Here is a 15,883-nt window from a genome sequence, read left to right as displayed (position 1 = left end):
TTTTGCATGAATTCATAAAGTATTAAAGTTCATGAAATTAAACAAATTTAGATAGATAAATAAAATAAATTATGATTTTATAATACAAATTTCATAATTTAAACATAAAACTGAATGAATTTTAGATTTTTATATTTACAGCAAAAATAAACATACTATGCAGTGTATATTGTTACCATAAAAACAATATTAAAACAAAAAAATGTAAATATAAAAATCTAAAATTAAAAATTAATACATTTTATGTTTGAAATAAAATTTGTATTATAAAATCATAATTTATTATGATTTTTATATTTATTTAAAATAAAATGTATATAAATGTTTATATTTATTAGGGCTGGGACTCGATTAAAAAAATTAATCTAATTAATTAGAGGCTTTGTAATTAATTAATCGAAATTAATCGCATTTTAATCGCATATAAATATTTGACCTGAGAACAGTGAGAAGTAAGATTTTTACATGGATTTTTAGTATACCATTGAATAATGACTGAATACATAAGCTTAAGCAACAAAATATTGTTTATTTTTGTTCAACCAAGTCCAACAGACCAGTTCAATATTGCCATTAAGTGTAGCAATAGGCTCGATGTGCTACAGTGATATGCAAATTCCTTGTTGCATAGCTTGCACACAACCATCCTCTTATCGGCGCTTCCATCCATTCGTTTTTTATAACAAAATTTCCCATCCACAGGGCCAACCAAAGCGGTCTCATCAGCTTTTTTGTCCATGTTCACTGTGGTTTGTTTTGCTGCGTCCCAATTCGCCTACTTATACTATGCCCTATAAGTATGTACTCTTTTTGTGAAGAAAAGTACATACTTTTGAGTATGTAGCAGAATAGTAGGCAAGCTTTGGGACATACTACTTCGTCATAACTGCTTCTTTAACAGACGCTCTGTTGCTTAGTTACCTGAATCCTGTCAGTGTTTAAACTGCCCTGTCAATCATCACAGTTAACATTATCTACATTTAGTTTAATTTAATTTCCTACCGTATTAGAGAGAAATGAAGAGGCACATTCTTTAACGAGTCTTTCATGCCGAGAACTCTGCTCTTGTGTTTGCTTAATTATGCATTTAAACGTTAATGACCAAACCAAATGACCAAATCATTATAAATGTTGCTGCACATGGAATATAACGCGGATAACATTTAAAAAATATTTTTTATCAGGTTACACACTGATTATTTATCACTCAAACCCCTTTCTCTACCTGTCCGTTGGTCGCGCATATCCTCCATGTTTGTAGTTTTTTAACACTTTTTATGCGTGTTTGTAGTTCTAATCGAATCCTCGTTCACGGCGCAGTGTGTTGTGGGCAGTATTAGCCGTTAGAGTGTGCATTGATCGTTAAGTAGTAGACCATCCGGGAATCTTTGAAATACTTTTTTAAACATACTACGATTTGGGACATATACTATTTAGGACGGACGCAGCTTGTCTGAACCCTAGTTGGTGCTCCAGTATAATCGGTCCGAGAAACGTTGTGAGAAACGTTCCGCGGTGCAAAACTAAGTGCGATTAAAATGCGTTAAAAAATTTTAACGCGTTATTTTTGTGTAATTAATTAATCTAAATTAACGCGTTAAAGTCCCGGCCCTAATATTTATATTAAAGGTTTTTTTTATTTCAGCTTGATTTTCTAAAAAAATATATTTTTTAGTATTGTTTTATGGTAACAATAAACACTGCATAATATGCTTAAAAAATCTAAAATTAAAAATCATTCAGTTTTGTTAAAATTAAGAAAATTGTATTATAACAATTTATTTTATTTTTAGATTTTTTTAGCTCTATATAAATTAATGCTTTTTAAAAAATATTTTTTGTTTTAGTGTTGTCTAAATAAGTTTGGTAATATGCTTATTAAATATATAAAAAAAAAATCTAAAATTCAAAATTAATACATTTTATGTTTAAATTATGAAATGAAATATGTATTATAAAATCAGAATTTATTATGATTTTTATATTTACAGCAAAAATAAGCATATTACCATAGAAACTATACTAAAAAATCATTCATTTATATAAAGCTGAAATAAAATCTAAAAATTAATTGGTAAGTTAGAACGACAGATCGACAGATAGACAGATAGACAGATCGACAGATCGACAGATAGACATATCGACATATCGACAGATAGACATATCGACAGATAGACAGATAGACAGATCGACAGATAGACAGATCGACAGATAGACAGATCGACATATCGACAGATAGACAGATAGACAGATCGACAGATAGACATATCGACAGATAGACAGATAGACAGATCGACAGATAGACAGATCGACAGATAGACATATCGACAGATAGACAGATCGACAGATCGACAGATCGACAGATAGACAGATAGACAGATCGACAGATAGACAGATCGACAGATAGACAGATCGACAGATCGACAGATAGACAGATCGACAGATCGACAGATAGACAGATAGACATATCGACAGATAGACAGATCGACAGATAGACAGATCGACAGATCGACAGATAGACAGATAGACATATCGACAGATAGACAGATAGACAGATCGACAGATAGACAGATCGACAGATAGACAGATAGACAGATCGACAGATAGACATATCGACAGATAGACATATCGACAGATAGACAGATAGACAGATCGACAGATAGACAGATCGACAGATAGACAGATCGACATATCGACAGATAGACAGATAGACAGATCGACAGATCGACAGATAGACATATCGACAGATCGACAGATAGACATATCGACAGATCGACAGATCGACAGATAGACAGATCGACAGATAGACAGATAGACAGATCGACAGATAGACAGATCGACAGATAGACAGATCGACAGATAGACAGATCGACATATCGACAGATAGACATATAGACAGATAGACAGATAGACATATCGACAGATAGACATATCGACATATCGACAGATAGACAGATAGACAGATCGACAGATCGACATATCGACAGATAGACAGATCGACAGATAGACAGATCGACATATCGACAGATAGACAGATAGACAGATCGACAGATAGACATATCGACAGATCGACAGATAGACATATCGACAGATCGACAGATAGACAGATAGACAGATAGACATATCGACAGATAGACAGATCGACAGATAGACAGATCGACAGATCGACAGATAGACAGATAGACAGATCGACAGATCGACAGATAGACAGATCGACAGATAGACAGATCGACAGATAGACAGATAGACAGATCGACAGATCGACAGATAGACAGATAGACATATCGACAGATAGACAGATCGACAGATAGACAGATCGACAGATCGACAGATAGACAGATCGACAGATAGACAGATCGACAGATAGACATATCGACATATCGACAGATAGACATATCGACAGATAGACAGATAGACAGATAGACATATCGACAGATCGACAGATAGACATATCGACATATCGACAGATAGACATATCGACAGATAGACAGATAGACAGATAGACATATCGACAGATCGACAGATAGACAGATCGACATATCGACAGATAGACAGATAGACAGATCGACAGATAGACATATCGACAGATCGACAGATAGACATATCGACAGATCGACAGATCGACAGATAGATAGATAGACAGATCGACAGATAGACAGATAGATAGACAGATAGACAGATCGACATATCGACAGATAGACATATAGACAGATAGACAGATAGACATATCGACAGATAGACAGATAGACAGATCGACAGATAGACAGATCGACAGATCGACAGATAGACATATCGACAGATAGACAGATAGACAGATCGACAGATAGACAGATCGACATATCGACAGATAGACAGATCGACAGATAGACATATCGACAGATCGACAGATAGACATATCGACAGATCGACAGATAGACATATCGACAGATCGACAGATCGACAGATAGACAGATAGACAGATAGACAGATCGACAGATAGACAGATCGACAGATAGACAGATAGACATATCGACAGATAGACAGATCGACAGATAGACAGATCGACAGATAGACATATCGACAGATAGACATATCGACAGATAGACATATCGACAGATCGACAGATAGACAGATAGACAGATCGACATATCGACAGATAGACAGATCGACAGATAGACATATCGACAGATCGACAGATAGACATATCGACAGATCGACAGATAGACAGATCGACAGATAGACAGATAGACATATCGACATATCGACAGATCGACAGATCGACAGATAGACAGATAGACATATCGACAGATAGACAGATCGACAGATAGACATATAGACATATCGACAGATCGACAGATAGACAGATCGACAGATAGACATATAGACATATCGACAGATAGACAGATCGACAGATAGACATATAGACATATCGACAGATCGACAGATAGACAGATCGACAGATAGACATATAGACATATCGACAGATCGACAGATAGACATATCGACAGATAGACAGATCGACAGATAGACAGATCGACATATAGACAGATAGACAGATCGACAGATAGACAGATCGACAGATAGACAGATAGACATATCGACAGATAGACAGATAGACAGATCGACAGATCGACAGATAGACATATCGACAGATAGACAGATCGACAGATCGACAGATAGACAGATCGACAGATAGACAGATCGACAGATCGACAGATAGACAGAACGACAGATAGACAGAACGACAGATAGACATATCGACATATCGACAGATCGACAGATAGACAGATAGACAGATCGACAGATCGACAGATAGACAGATAGACATATCGACAGATAGACAGATAGACATATCGACAGATAGACAGATCGACAGATAGACAGATAGACAGATAGACAGATCGACAGATAGACAGATCGACAGATCGACAGATCGACAGATAGACAGATAGACAGATAGACATATCGACAGATCGACAGATCGACAGATCGACATATCGACATATCGACAGATAGACAGATAGACAGATAGACAGATCGACAGATAGACAGATAGACAGAACGACATATCGACCGACAGACCGACAGACAGACAGACCGACAGACCGACAGACCGACAGATCGACAGACAGATAGACAGATAGACAGATCGACAGATCGACAGATCGACAGATAGACAGATAGACAGATCGACAGATAGACAGATCGACAGATAGACAGATCGACAGATAGACAGATCGACAGATCGACATATCGACATATCGACATATCGACATATCGACAGATAGACAGATCGACAGATAGACAGATCGACAGATCGACAGATAGACAGATAGACAGATCGACAGATAGACATATCGACAGATAGACAGATCGACAGATAGACAGATCGACAGATCGACAGATCGACAGATAGACAGATCGACAGATCGACATATCGACATATCGACAGATAGACATATCGACAGATAGACAGATCGACAGATAGACAGATCGACAGATCGACAGATAGACATATCGACAGATCGACAGATAGACAGATCGACAGATAGACATATCGACAGATAGACAGATAGACATATCGACAGATAGACAGATAGACATATCGACAGATAGACAGATAGACAGATAGACAGATCGACAGATAGACAGATCTACAGATAGACAGATAGACAGATCGACAGATAGACAGATAGACAGATCGACAGATCGACAGATAGACAGATCGACAGATCGACAGATAGACATATCGACAGATAGACAGATCGACAGATAGACAGATCGACAGATAGACAGATCGACAGATAGACAGATAGACAGATAGACAGATAGACATATCGACAGATAGACAGATAGACAGATCGACAGATAGACAGATCGACAGATAGACAGATCGACAGATAGACAGATAGACATATCGACAGATAGACAGATAGACAGATCGACAGATAGACAGATAGACAGATAGACATATCGACAGATAGACAGATAGACAGATAGACATATCGACAGATAGACAGATAGACATATCGACAGATAGACAGATCGACAGATAGACAGATAGACAGATCGACAGATAGACAGATAGACAGATAGACAGATCGACATATCGACAGATAGACAGATAGACATATCGACAGATAGACATATCGACAGATCGACAGATAGACAGATAGACAGATCGACATATCGACAGATAGACAGATCGACAGATAGACATATCGACAGATCGACAGATAGACATATCGACAGATCGACAGATAGACAGATCGACAGATAGACAGATAGACATATCGACATATCGACAGATCGACAGATCGACAGATCGACAGATAGACAGATAGACATATCGACAGATAGACAGATCGACAGATAGACATATAGACATATCGACAGATCGACAGATAGACAGATCGACAGATAGACATATAGACATATCGACAGATAGACAGATCGACAGATAGACATATAGACATATCGACAGATCGACAGATAGACAGATCGACAGATAGACATATAGACATATCGACAGATCGACAGATAGACATATCGACAGATAGACAGATCGACAGATAGACAGATCGACATATAGACAGATAGACAGATCGACAGATAGACAGATCGACAGATAGACAGATAGACAGATAGACATATCGACAGATAGACAGATAGACAGATCGACAGATCGACAGATAGACATATCGACAGATAGACAGATCGACAGATCGACAGATAGACAGATCGACAGATAGACAGATCGACAGATCGACAGATAGACAGAACGACAGATAGACAGAACGACAGATAGACATATCGACATATCGACAGATCGACAGATAGACAGATAGACAGATAGACAGATCGACAGATCGACAGATAGACAGATAGACAGATAGACATATCGACAGATAGACAGATAGACATATCGACAGATAGACAGATCGACAGATAGACAGATAGACAGATAGACAGATCGACAGATAGACAGATCGACAGATCGACAGATCGACAGATAGACAGATAGACAGATCGACATATCGACAGATCGACAGATCGACAGATCGACATATCGACAGATAGACAGATAGACAGATAGACAGATCGACAGATAGACAGATAGACAGAACGACATATCGACAGATAGACAGACAGACAGACAGACCGACAGACCGACAGACCGACAGATCGACAGACAGATAGACAGATAGACAGATCGACAGATCGACAGATAGACAGATCGACAGATAGACAGATCGACAGATAGACAGATCGACAGATAGACAGATCGACAGATCGACATATCGACATATCGACATATCGACATATCGACAGATAGACAGATCGACAGATAGACAGATCGACAGATCGACAGATAGACAGATAGACAGATCGACAGATAGACATATCGACAGATAGACAGATCGACAGATAGACAGATCGACAGATCGACAGATAGACAGATCGACAGATCGACATATCGACATATCGACAGATAGACATATCGACAGATAGACAGATCGACAGATAGACAGATCGACAGATCGACAGATAGACATATCGACAGATCGACAGATAGACAGATCGACAGATAGACATATCGACAGATAGACAGATAGACATATCGACAGATAGACAGATAGACATATCGACAGATAGACAGATAGACAGATAGACAGATCGACAGATAGACAGATCTACAGATAGACAGATAGACAGATCGACAGATAGACAGATAGACAGATCGACAGATAGACAGATAGACAGATCGACAGATCGACAGATAGACATATCGACAGATAGACAGATAGACAGATAGACATATCGACAGATAGACAGATCGACAGATAGACAGATAGACAGATAGACAGATAGACATATCGACAGATAGACAGATAGACAGATCGACAGATAGACAGATCGACAGATAGACAGATAGACAGATCGACAGATAGACAGATAGACATATCGACAGATAGACAGATAGACAGATCGACAGATAGACAGATAGACAGATAGACATATCGACAGATAGACAGATAGACAGATAGACATATCGACAGATAGACAGATAGACATATCGACAGATAGACAGATCGACAGATAGACAGATAGACAGATAGACATATCGACAGATAGACAGATAGACAGATCGACAGATAGACAGATAGACAGATCGACATATCGACAGATAGACAGATAGACATATCGACAGATAGACAGATAGACATATCGACAGATAGACAGATCGACAGATAGACAGATCGACAGATAGACAGATCGACAGATAGACAGATAGACATATCGACAGATAGACAGATAGACAGATCGACAGATCGACATCGACAGATAGACAGATAGACAGATAGACAGATAGACAGATCGACAGATAGACAGATAGACAGATCGACAGATAGACAGATCGACAGATAGACAGATAGACAGATAGACAGATAGACAGATAGACAGATCGACATATCGACAGATAGACAGATAGACAGATAGACAGATCGACAGATAGACAGATAGACAGATCGACAGATAGACAGATCGACAGATAGATAGATAGACATATCGACAGATAGACAGATCGACAGATAGATAGATAGACATATCGACAGATAGACAGATCGACTGATAGATAGACAGATCGACAGATAGATAGATAGACATATCGACAGATAGACAGATAGACATATCGACAGATCGACAGATAGACAGATAGACATATCGACAGATCGACAGATAGACAGATAGACAGATCGACAGATAGATAGATAAAATTGAATTATTTTTATTTTTATATTTATATTTACAGCAAAAATAAGCAAATTGTGCAGTGTATATCATTACCATATCAAATATAATTTTGTCCATACCAGTTGTTTTTGGGGGAAAAAAAGACAATACTACTAAAAAAATCTAAAATTTATATAAAGAAATATAAAATATAAAAAATGTATTGGTAATTTAAAAAATATAAAGCTGAGTAAATGTTTCCACTTATAGTTGACAAATCTGAGTTTTTACTTTGTCATTTCAACCTTAATTTTTGTATTAAAGTTATATCAGCCATCAGCCATTAAAACATCCCAGTCGTCCAATATGCATATTCCTTGCCAATTCATTAATTATAGGCCAATTTATAAACATGAAGCCATCCAGATGAGGTTACTCACTTTAAACTTATGTAAGGCATCTTCATGGGTCAAGCCATGAAGAGATTCGCCATTCAATTCCAGTATCTCGTCTCCTGTGAACCAGAAACACTAATATAGTTTTCTGTCCATTTCTGTAATGCAGCTGATAGTGTTGATGGGAAAGCATCATCCTGAAGTAAGTGTCTGGATAGATCTGGATAGATATCCTCATGCATTACCAATTACAGTGTGATATTTAACTAATGAGTCCACCTTCCTGTAGTCTTCCATCAGCAGCCGCCGCGCCTCCAGGAAAAATGGTCTTCACGTAAATCCCCATCGGACCATACATGCTGTCTCTTCCTCCTACGATACTGAATCCCAGACCCTGGAATACCAGGACAGAGGTTTACATGTTGAGAATATAATGCATTGTATTATTTATTGCATGTACAGTCAAGCCCAAACTTATTCATACCCCTGGCAAATTCAGACTTGAAGTTACTTTTATTCAACCAGCAAGGTTTTTTTGACCGGAAATGACATAGGCTTTTCCCAAAAGATAATAAGACGATGTACAAGAGGCATCATTGTGGAAAAAAATATTTATTAGCTTTTATTTGCATTTGAACAAAAAGTGGCATGTCCAAAATTATTCATACCCTTTGCAAACTGTCACAGTTTATGGGAAAATCTAAAGTTAAATACCATTCCAAATAGTCAAAGCTGTTCTAAAGCATCCTAATAACCCTGATTCATTGGGAACAGCTGTTTTAATCAACTCAACAGGTGAAAAACAGAAGCTCTCTGCTGTTGGTTTGTGGACAGTTATGGCTAGGACAAAGGAGTCACTGAGGACCTGAGGCTGTGCATTGTGGCTGCTCACAAGTCAGGAAAGGGCTATAAGACCATATCCAAATGTTTTGAAGTTCCAGTGGCTACAGTGCAAAGTATTATTAAAAAATACAAGACGTTCCGCACTGTGAAAAATCTCAGAGAACATGGAAGCCAAAAGTGACATAGTGAGACAAATGGATAGTGAGAGAGGTAAAAAAGAATCCAAGGATCCCCACCAAGGCTATCCTGATGAATCTGGGCTCTGCTGGTGGCAACATCTCAAGGCAGACAGTCCAACGGACACTGCACACCACTGGCTTCCACAGACGAGGACCACTTCTCCAGATAAAGCACACAAAAGCCTGCTTGGCCTTTGCAAATGCTCATCTGGACAAAGAAGAAGCCTTCTGGTCTTCTGTTTTATGGTCAGATGGAACAAAAATTGAATTGTTTGGCCACAATGATGTAGCCTTCATTTGCCGTAAAAAAGGAGAAGCCTTCAACCATAAGAACACCATCCCCACTGTCAAACATGGTGGTGGGAACCTAATGTTTTGGGGGTGTTTTTCAGCCGGTTGACCAGGGAACTTAATCACAGTAAACGGCACCATGAAAAAGGAGCAATACATCAAAATTCTCAACAACATCAGGCAGTCTGCAGAGAAACTTGCCTTGGGCACCCGTGGACATTTCAGCACAACAACGACCCAAAACACACACAGCAAAAGTGGTGAAGAAATGGTTAGCAGACAACAACATTAACGTTTTACAGTTTGCATTAACATTTTGCATTCGCTAAAGATGAATGGGCAAAAATACCAGTGGAGACATGCAAAAAGCTGGTCAGCAATTATAGGAAGCATTTGATTGCTGTAATAGCCAATAAAGGCTTTTCTATTGATTATTGAGAAGAGCATGCATAATTGTGGACATGCCACTTTTTGTTCAAATGTAAATAAAAGCTGAGAAAACTTTTTTTCCGCAATGATGCCTCTTGTACATCATCTTATCGTCTTCTGGGAGAAGTCATTTCCGGTCAAAAAAAACTTGCTGGTTGAATAAAAGTAACTTTAAGTCAGAATTTGCCAGGGGTCTGAATAATTTTGGGCTTGGCTGTATGTGTTTGGATACCTTTCCGTGGCCCTTCATGAGGACGATGTTGGAGATGATGAAGGCCTGTACGCTGCTGCAGGACGGGACCAAGTGTGCTGAACTTAGAGAGCGAGACGGTCTAACCACAGCCTGCAGAGAGCAAAAAGAACACAAATAATGTGGTAAGCAGGTCAAAGGCCTACATTCAAGGCCAAAAAGGACTATATGAGATGTTTTCATTTCATTGAATTCTGCTGGCCAGAGCTGAAGCGGTCATACTGTATTTGAGTTACATGTGCCATTCCCATGACATTCATTAAAAACAGCCACTCTGCTGATGTGGAGAAGGGAAAGCACTTTGTAGAGAGCACTTCTAGAGAAGGAGAGATGCATTGAGCACTTACTGCAACAGCCATTTATTTGATTACCAGTATAATGATGGCCTTATCAAATAAAGTGCAACAGCTGAAAGGCCGTTCGCCATTCACTGCTTTTCTCTCATCCAGAACTGTTCAGGCAAAACAAGTCCTGAACTAAACAGCTGCACCGCTGATTTATTTCAGTGTAAACACCTACAACTTTTTCACTAACCGTCTGCAATTCAGTATAACCAGGCACTTATATGCTATAATTAAACTCATTGTCATTCTTTTCGCAGTAAAGTCACCTCCACAACTTTACACTTACCATAGGCCTGCAAGATGAGGAACTGGACTAGACAAATATAATAATAAATTATGAATAATAAATAATATGTTTAAAATGAATGAAAATAAAATAAAAATAAAATAAAAGCTAATTTTAAATGTAATCATAAAATGTAATTATAATGTGATTTTTTTTTATATATATATATATATATATATATATATATATATATATATATACAGTACAGACCAAAAGTTTGGACACACCTTCTCATTCCAATGACCAAACTTTTGGTCTGTACTGTATATTTTTCTGTTTATTAAAGTTTTTACTCTACATTTGTGCAGTTTTCAGTGGGTTAGTGATATTCTTTAAATATATATATATAAATTAATAAATAAATATTTTTAAATGGGTTTTTATACAAAAACTGCTTTTTTATGTAAAATTCACTTTATAAAAGACCCACATTTTTAACTTTAATTCATGAGGATAACATGGATAATTTCACATGGTTTAGTGTAAGATTTTTGCCCATCTTTTGGAAAATCCAGTTTTAAAAGTAAAAAAAACAACTACAAATAACTTTTACCGGTAGGTGGCTGCAGAGCTCCACTATTTGCTATTTGCTATTTGACCACCTGAAAGATATTTTTTCACAAGTTTTTTCAGTTGAATTCATATCTACAGTACAGACCAAAAGTTTGGACACACTTGAATGAGAAGGTGTGTCCAAACTTTTGGTCTGTACTGTATATTTATTTACTTGTATGAGATTGTATAAAAATAATAAAATAAAAATTGTGATAATTGATATAAAGCTGAAATTAAATAAAATTAATTTAATTCTATAAATAATCAATTATGAATAATACATAAATAATAATACATTCAAAACTAATGTAAAAGAAAATAAAACAAAAATCTAATAATTCTAAAAAAAAAATCAATTTTTTTTTAGAATTTAACCATAAAATGTAATTTTTTATTTTATTATATATATTTATGTACTTGTATATAATATTTATTTCTACAGCAATATATCTGTTTTTTTGTGGTGCATAATGTCACTCGTGATATAAAATTACTTATGCTGTGATGTATCATTTTGTACAATACAAGTATTGTAAAACTAAAATTATATAAAAAAAAATTATAATTAAAAATAAAATTAAATGTTCCTATTACAAATAACAAGTTTAATAATGTTGGCTTCGAAATAAAATGTTCAGTTGAAGTACTAAAATTTCTAAAATTAAATAAAAGACTATTAAAAATGACAAAAATACATAACATAATTATTACTAACAAATTCAATAAATATTAAATTATGAAAAATAAATAAATAATAATAAATTCAAAATTAATGAAAATAAAAATATTAAAATAAAATTAATACTTTTCAAAAATCTAATAATTTTAGAATTTAATCATAAAGTGTATTTTTTATTATATATATATATTTTTTAAGTATTGTAGTAAGTATTGTAAAACCAAAATTATTATTACTATATTTTTAAATTGTGATAATTGATATAATCTGAAAAAAAAAAAATTAATTAATTCAATTCAATTCAATTAAATTCAATTCAATTAAATTTTAAATCTTCTTAAATCTACAAAAAACAAGTTAAATAATGTTGCCTTTGGAAATAAAATGTATTTATTTGAAGTACTAAAATTACTAAAACTACAACGAAGTAAAAGACTATGAAAAATGACAAAAACACATAACAATTATTACTAACAAATTCAATAAATAAATCAAAATTAATGAAACTAAAAATATAAAAATAAAAGCAAATGCAGAATAGTAATAAATACTATTATATTAGCTATTTATATAATACTAAAATAACAGTGGACCATATGTTATAGACCACGGCAATTTCTGAATGGCTGAATTTCTGAACTGTAGTAATATGAACATTAAAGTATGCCTATTTATTCCTGACTTTTATTTTAAAAGAGCAAGGAAAATCCTAAGTAGGATAAATAACTTCAGTTTGCTTCAGTTCACTTAAATCTTATAAAACTTGGGCTGTTCACACAGAATGCATTTTTCCAATCTACTGCACTACTTTTCCATCCTACATCAACAAATGGATGTGTTGTGCTCACATAAAATGTCATCTAAAAATGCAGTGCTCAAACTAAAATAGGTTCAACTGAAAAACAGTTAGCGGTAGCCATTGACTTCCATAGAATGGAAAAAAATACTATGAAAGTCAATGGGTACCATCAACTTTTTGGTTACCAACATTCTTTAAACTATCTTCTTCTGTGCTCAGCAGAAGAAAGAAACTCATACAGGTTTAGAACAACTTGAGGGTGAGTAAAAGATGACCGAATTTCTCTTTTAGGTGAACTGTCCCTTTAATGCGACCAAAACAGTCTAGATTGCATGGCTTTCCCTCTCTCTCACCTGTGGAATGCTATGAGGGAATTCCAGCTGTTGAGAGAGAGACTTCCTGTTGCCGTAAAAGCCTGCGGTGGCGTGGGCGGGACACGGGAACAGCTCTGGCGTCTTCATAATGATGGTATCCAAGTCTCCAATCCAGTACGGGTGAACGCCTAAAACCATGTGGACATGCGGAGTTACATAAGACGTGCTCTCGATCTTGGACAATGTGAAATGCATGTAAGCATCAGTGCGGCAAGAGCACCACATCATATGTTTATGTTCAGGAGCACAAAAACATGGGTTCACATCTGTGGGATATTCTCAAGAGTTATGTAATGAAGAAAGGCTGCTATTCTTCAGTGCATTGTTGAGCACAGTTAAGTTGTACTATGAAAACGAGTTGGGACAGTGTTATGAGTGTTGCATTGAGTGTCTTATTAAAATTAAGTTCTCTGGTGTGTCCATGCAGGTTTGTCTCACTGGTGGAGTTGGAGCGAGATCTTTTGCAGGACGTCTCTTGACAGCTCTGATCCTCATTGTCGCAGTTCTTGCCCTCATCGTCTGACACCTTAATAATTGGCATCTGCAAACATGGAACATGGTATTAGTATGCTAGAAGTTTTTAGTATTTTAGAAATCATTTTGAAATAGGACTGGGTGGAATGACATATATGTGTCGACTGATAGAACTTGGAAAACACAGATTGATGCAAAAATACATAATTATTACTTTGATTATCCTAAAAATGATCACTTGGTTATTTAATAAACCCTCATTAATTAAACTGTCAGCAAATATAACTACATGTGATCCTGGACAACAAAACCAGTCTTAAGTAGCACGGGTTTTGCAGCAATAGCCAACAATAGATTGAATGGGTCAAAATGATACATTTTTCTTTTATGCCAAAAATATTTGGGATTTAAATTAAAAAACATGTTGCATGAAGATATTTTGTAAATTTCCTACTGTAAATATATTAAAACTTAATTTTTGATTAGTAATATGCAATGCTAAGAACTTAATTTGAACAATTTTTTGCACTCTCAGATTGCAGATTTTCAAATAGTTGTATCTCGGCCAAATATTGTCCTATCCTAACAAACCACACATCAATGGAAAGCTTATTTATTCTGAAAGAATGACCCTTATGACTGGTCGTTGTGGTTCTGGTTCACTTATGTAAGTAATTGTGTAATTTATTTCTTACAAATGCAATTTCATTTCACTCATATGTTCACCTCACAGTTGAGACATTATTCTCTTGCAACATTATTTCTTGTAATCATGACATTATAGCTTCACAATACTAACATTTAAAAATTTGGGGTCAGTAAGATCTGTTTTAAAGAAATGAATACTTTTATTCAGCAAGAATGCATTCAATTAATCAAGAGTAATAAAGTGATCAAAAGACATTTATGACGTCACAAAAGGTTTGTATTTCAAATAAACGCTGCTCTTTTATCTACCTTTTTCTTCAACGCGGAAGCAAGCCTATGGGTAAGACTTCAATTCATTATCCGCTGTAGAGTGTTTTCACGACACGTCATCAATTGGCCATATTGGCGGCACTGAACTGAACAAATCTTTAATGTTTTGCTGGTTATTGCAGCTGAAAATGGTCAATTATTGTCATGTTTTGGGCTGTACTAATCAGTCGGACCGGGAAAAACATTTAGAGTACTACAGACTGCCAAAAGTTATAACAAATCAAGGAGAAGAGTGCAAAAAACTGAGGAACAAAAGGCATTTGTGGTTGGCCAAACTGAACCAGGATTTCCA

The 15,883-nt window shown here is 36.0% G+C and overlaps 1 protein-coding gene across 1 annotated transcript in view; it reads right to left on the bottom strand.

The window, feature by feature from the left end:
- Positions 1 to 15,883, bottom strand: part of il16 (interleukin 16) — a 60,359-nt gene that overhangs the window by 19,952 nt on the left and 24,524 nt on the right. The window contains exons 6-10 of the mRNA XM_073836445.1: positions 14,578 to 14,680; positions 14,119 to 14,267; positions 11,085 to 11,195; positions 9,390 to 9,504; positions 9,156 to 9,229 (exon numbers count right to left, since the gene is read on the bottom strand). Of these exons, the coding sequence (XP_073692546.1) occupies positions 9,156 to 9,229; positions 9,390 to 9,504; positions 11,085 to 11,195; positions 14,119 to 14,267; positions 14,578 to 14,680 (552 nt within the window). The remainder of the gene's footprint in view (positions 1 to 9,155; positions 9,230 to 9,389; positions 9,505 to 11,084; positions 11,196 to 14,118; positions 14,268 to 14,577; positions 14,681 to 15,883) is intronic.

This window comes from Garra rufa, chromosome 3, assembly GCF_049309525.1.
Source record: "Garra rufa chromosome 3, GarRuf1.0, whole genome shotgun sequence".
NCBI classification, from domain to species: Eukaryota; Metazoa; Chordata; class Actinopteri; order Cypriniformes; family Cyprinidae; genus Garra; species Garra rufa.
The sequence above is the reverse complement of the archived record's forward strand: the minus strand, read 5'-3'. Positions and strand labels throughout refer to the sequence as shown.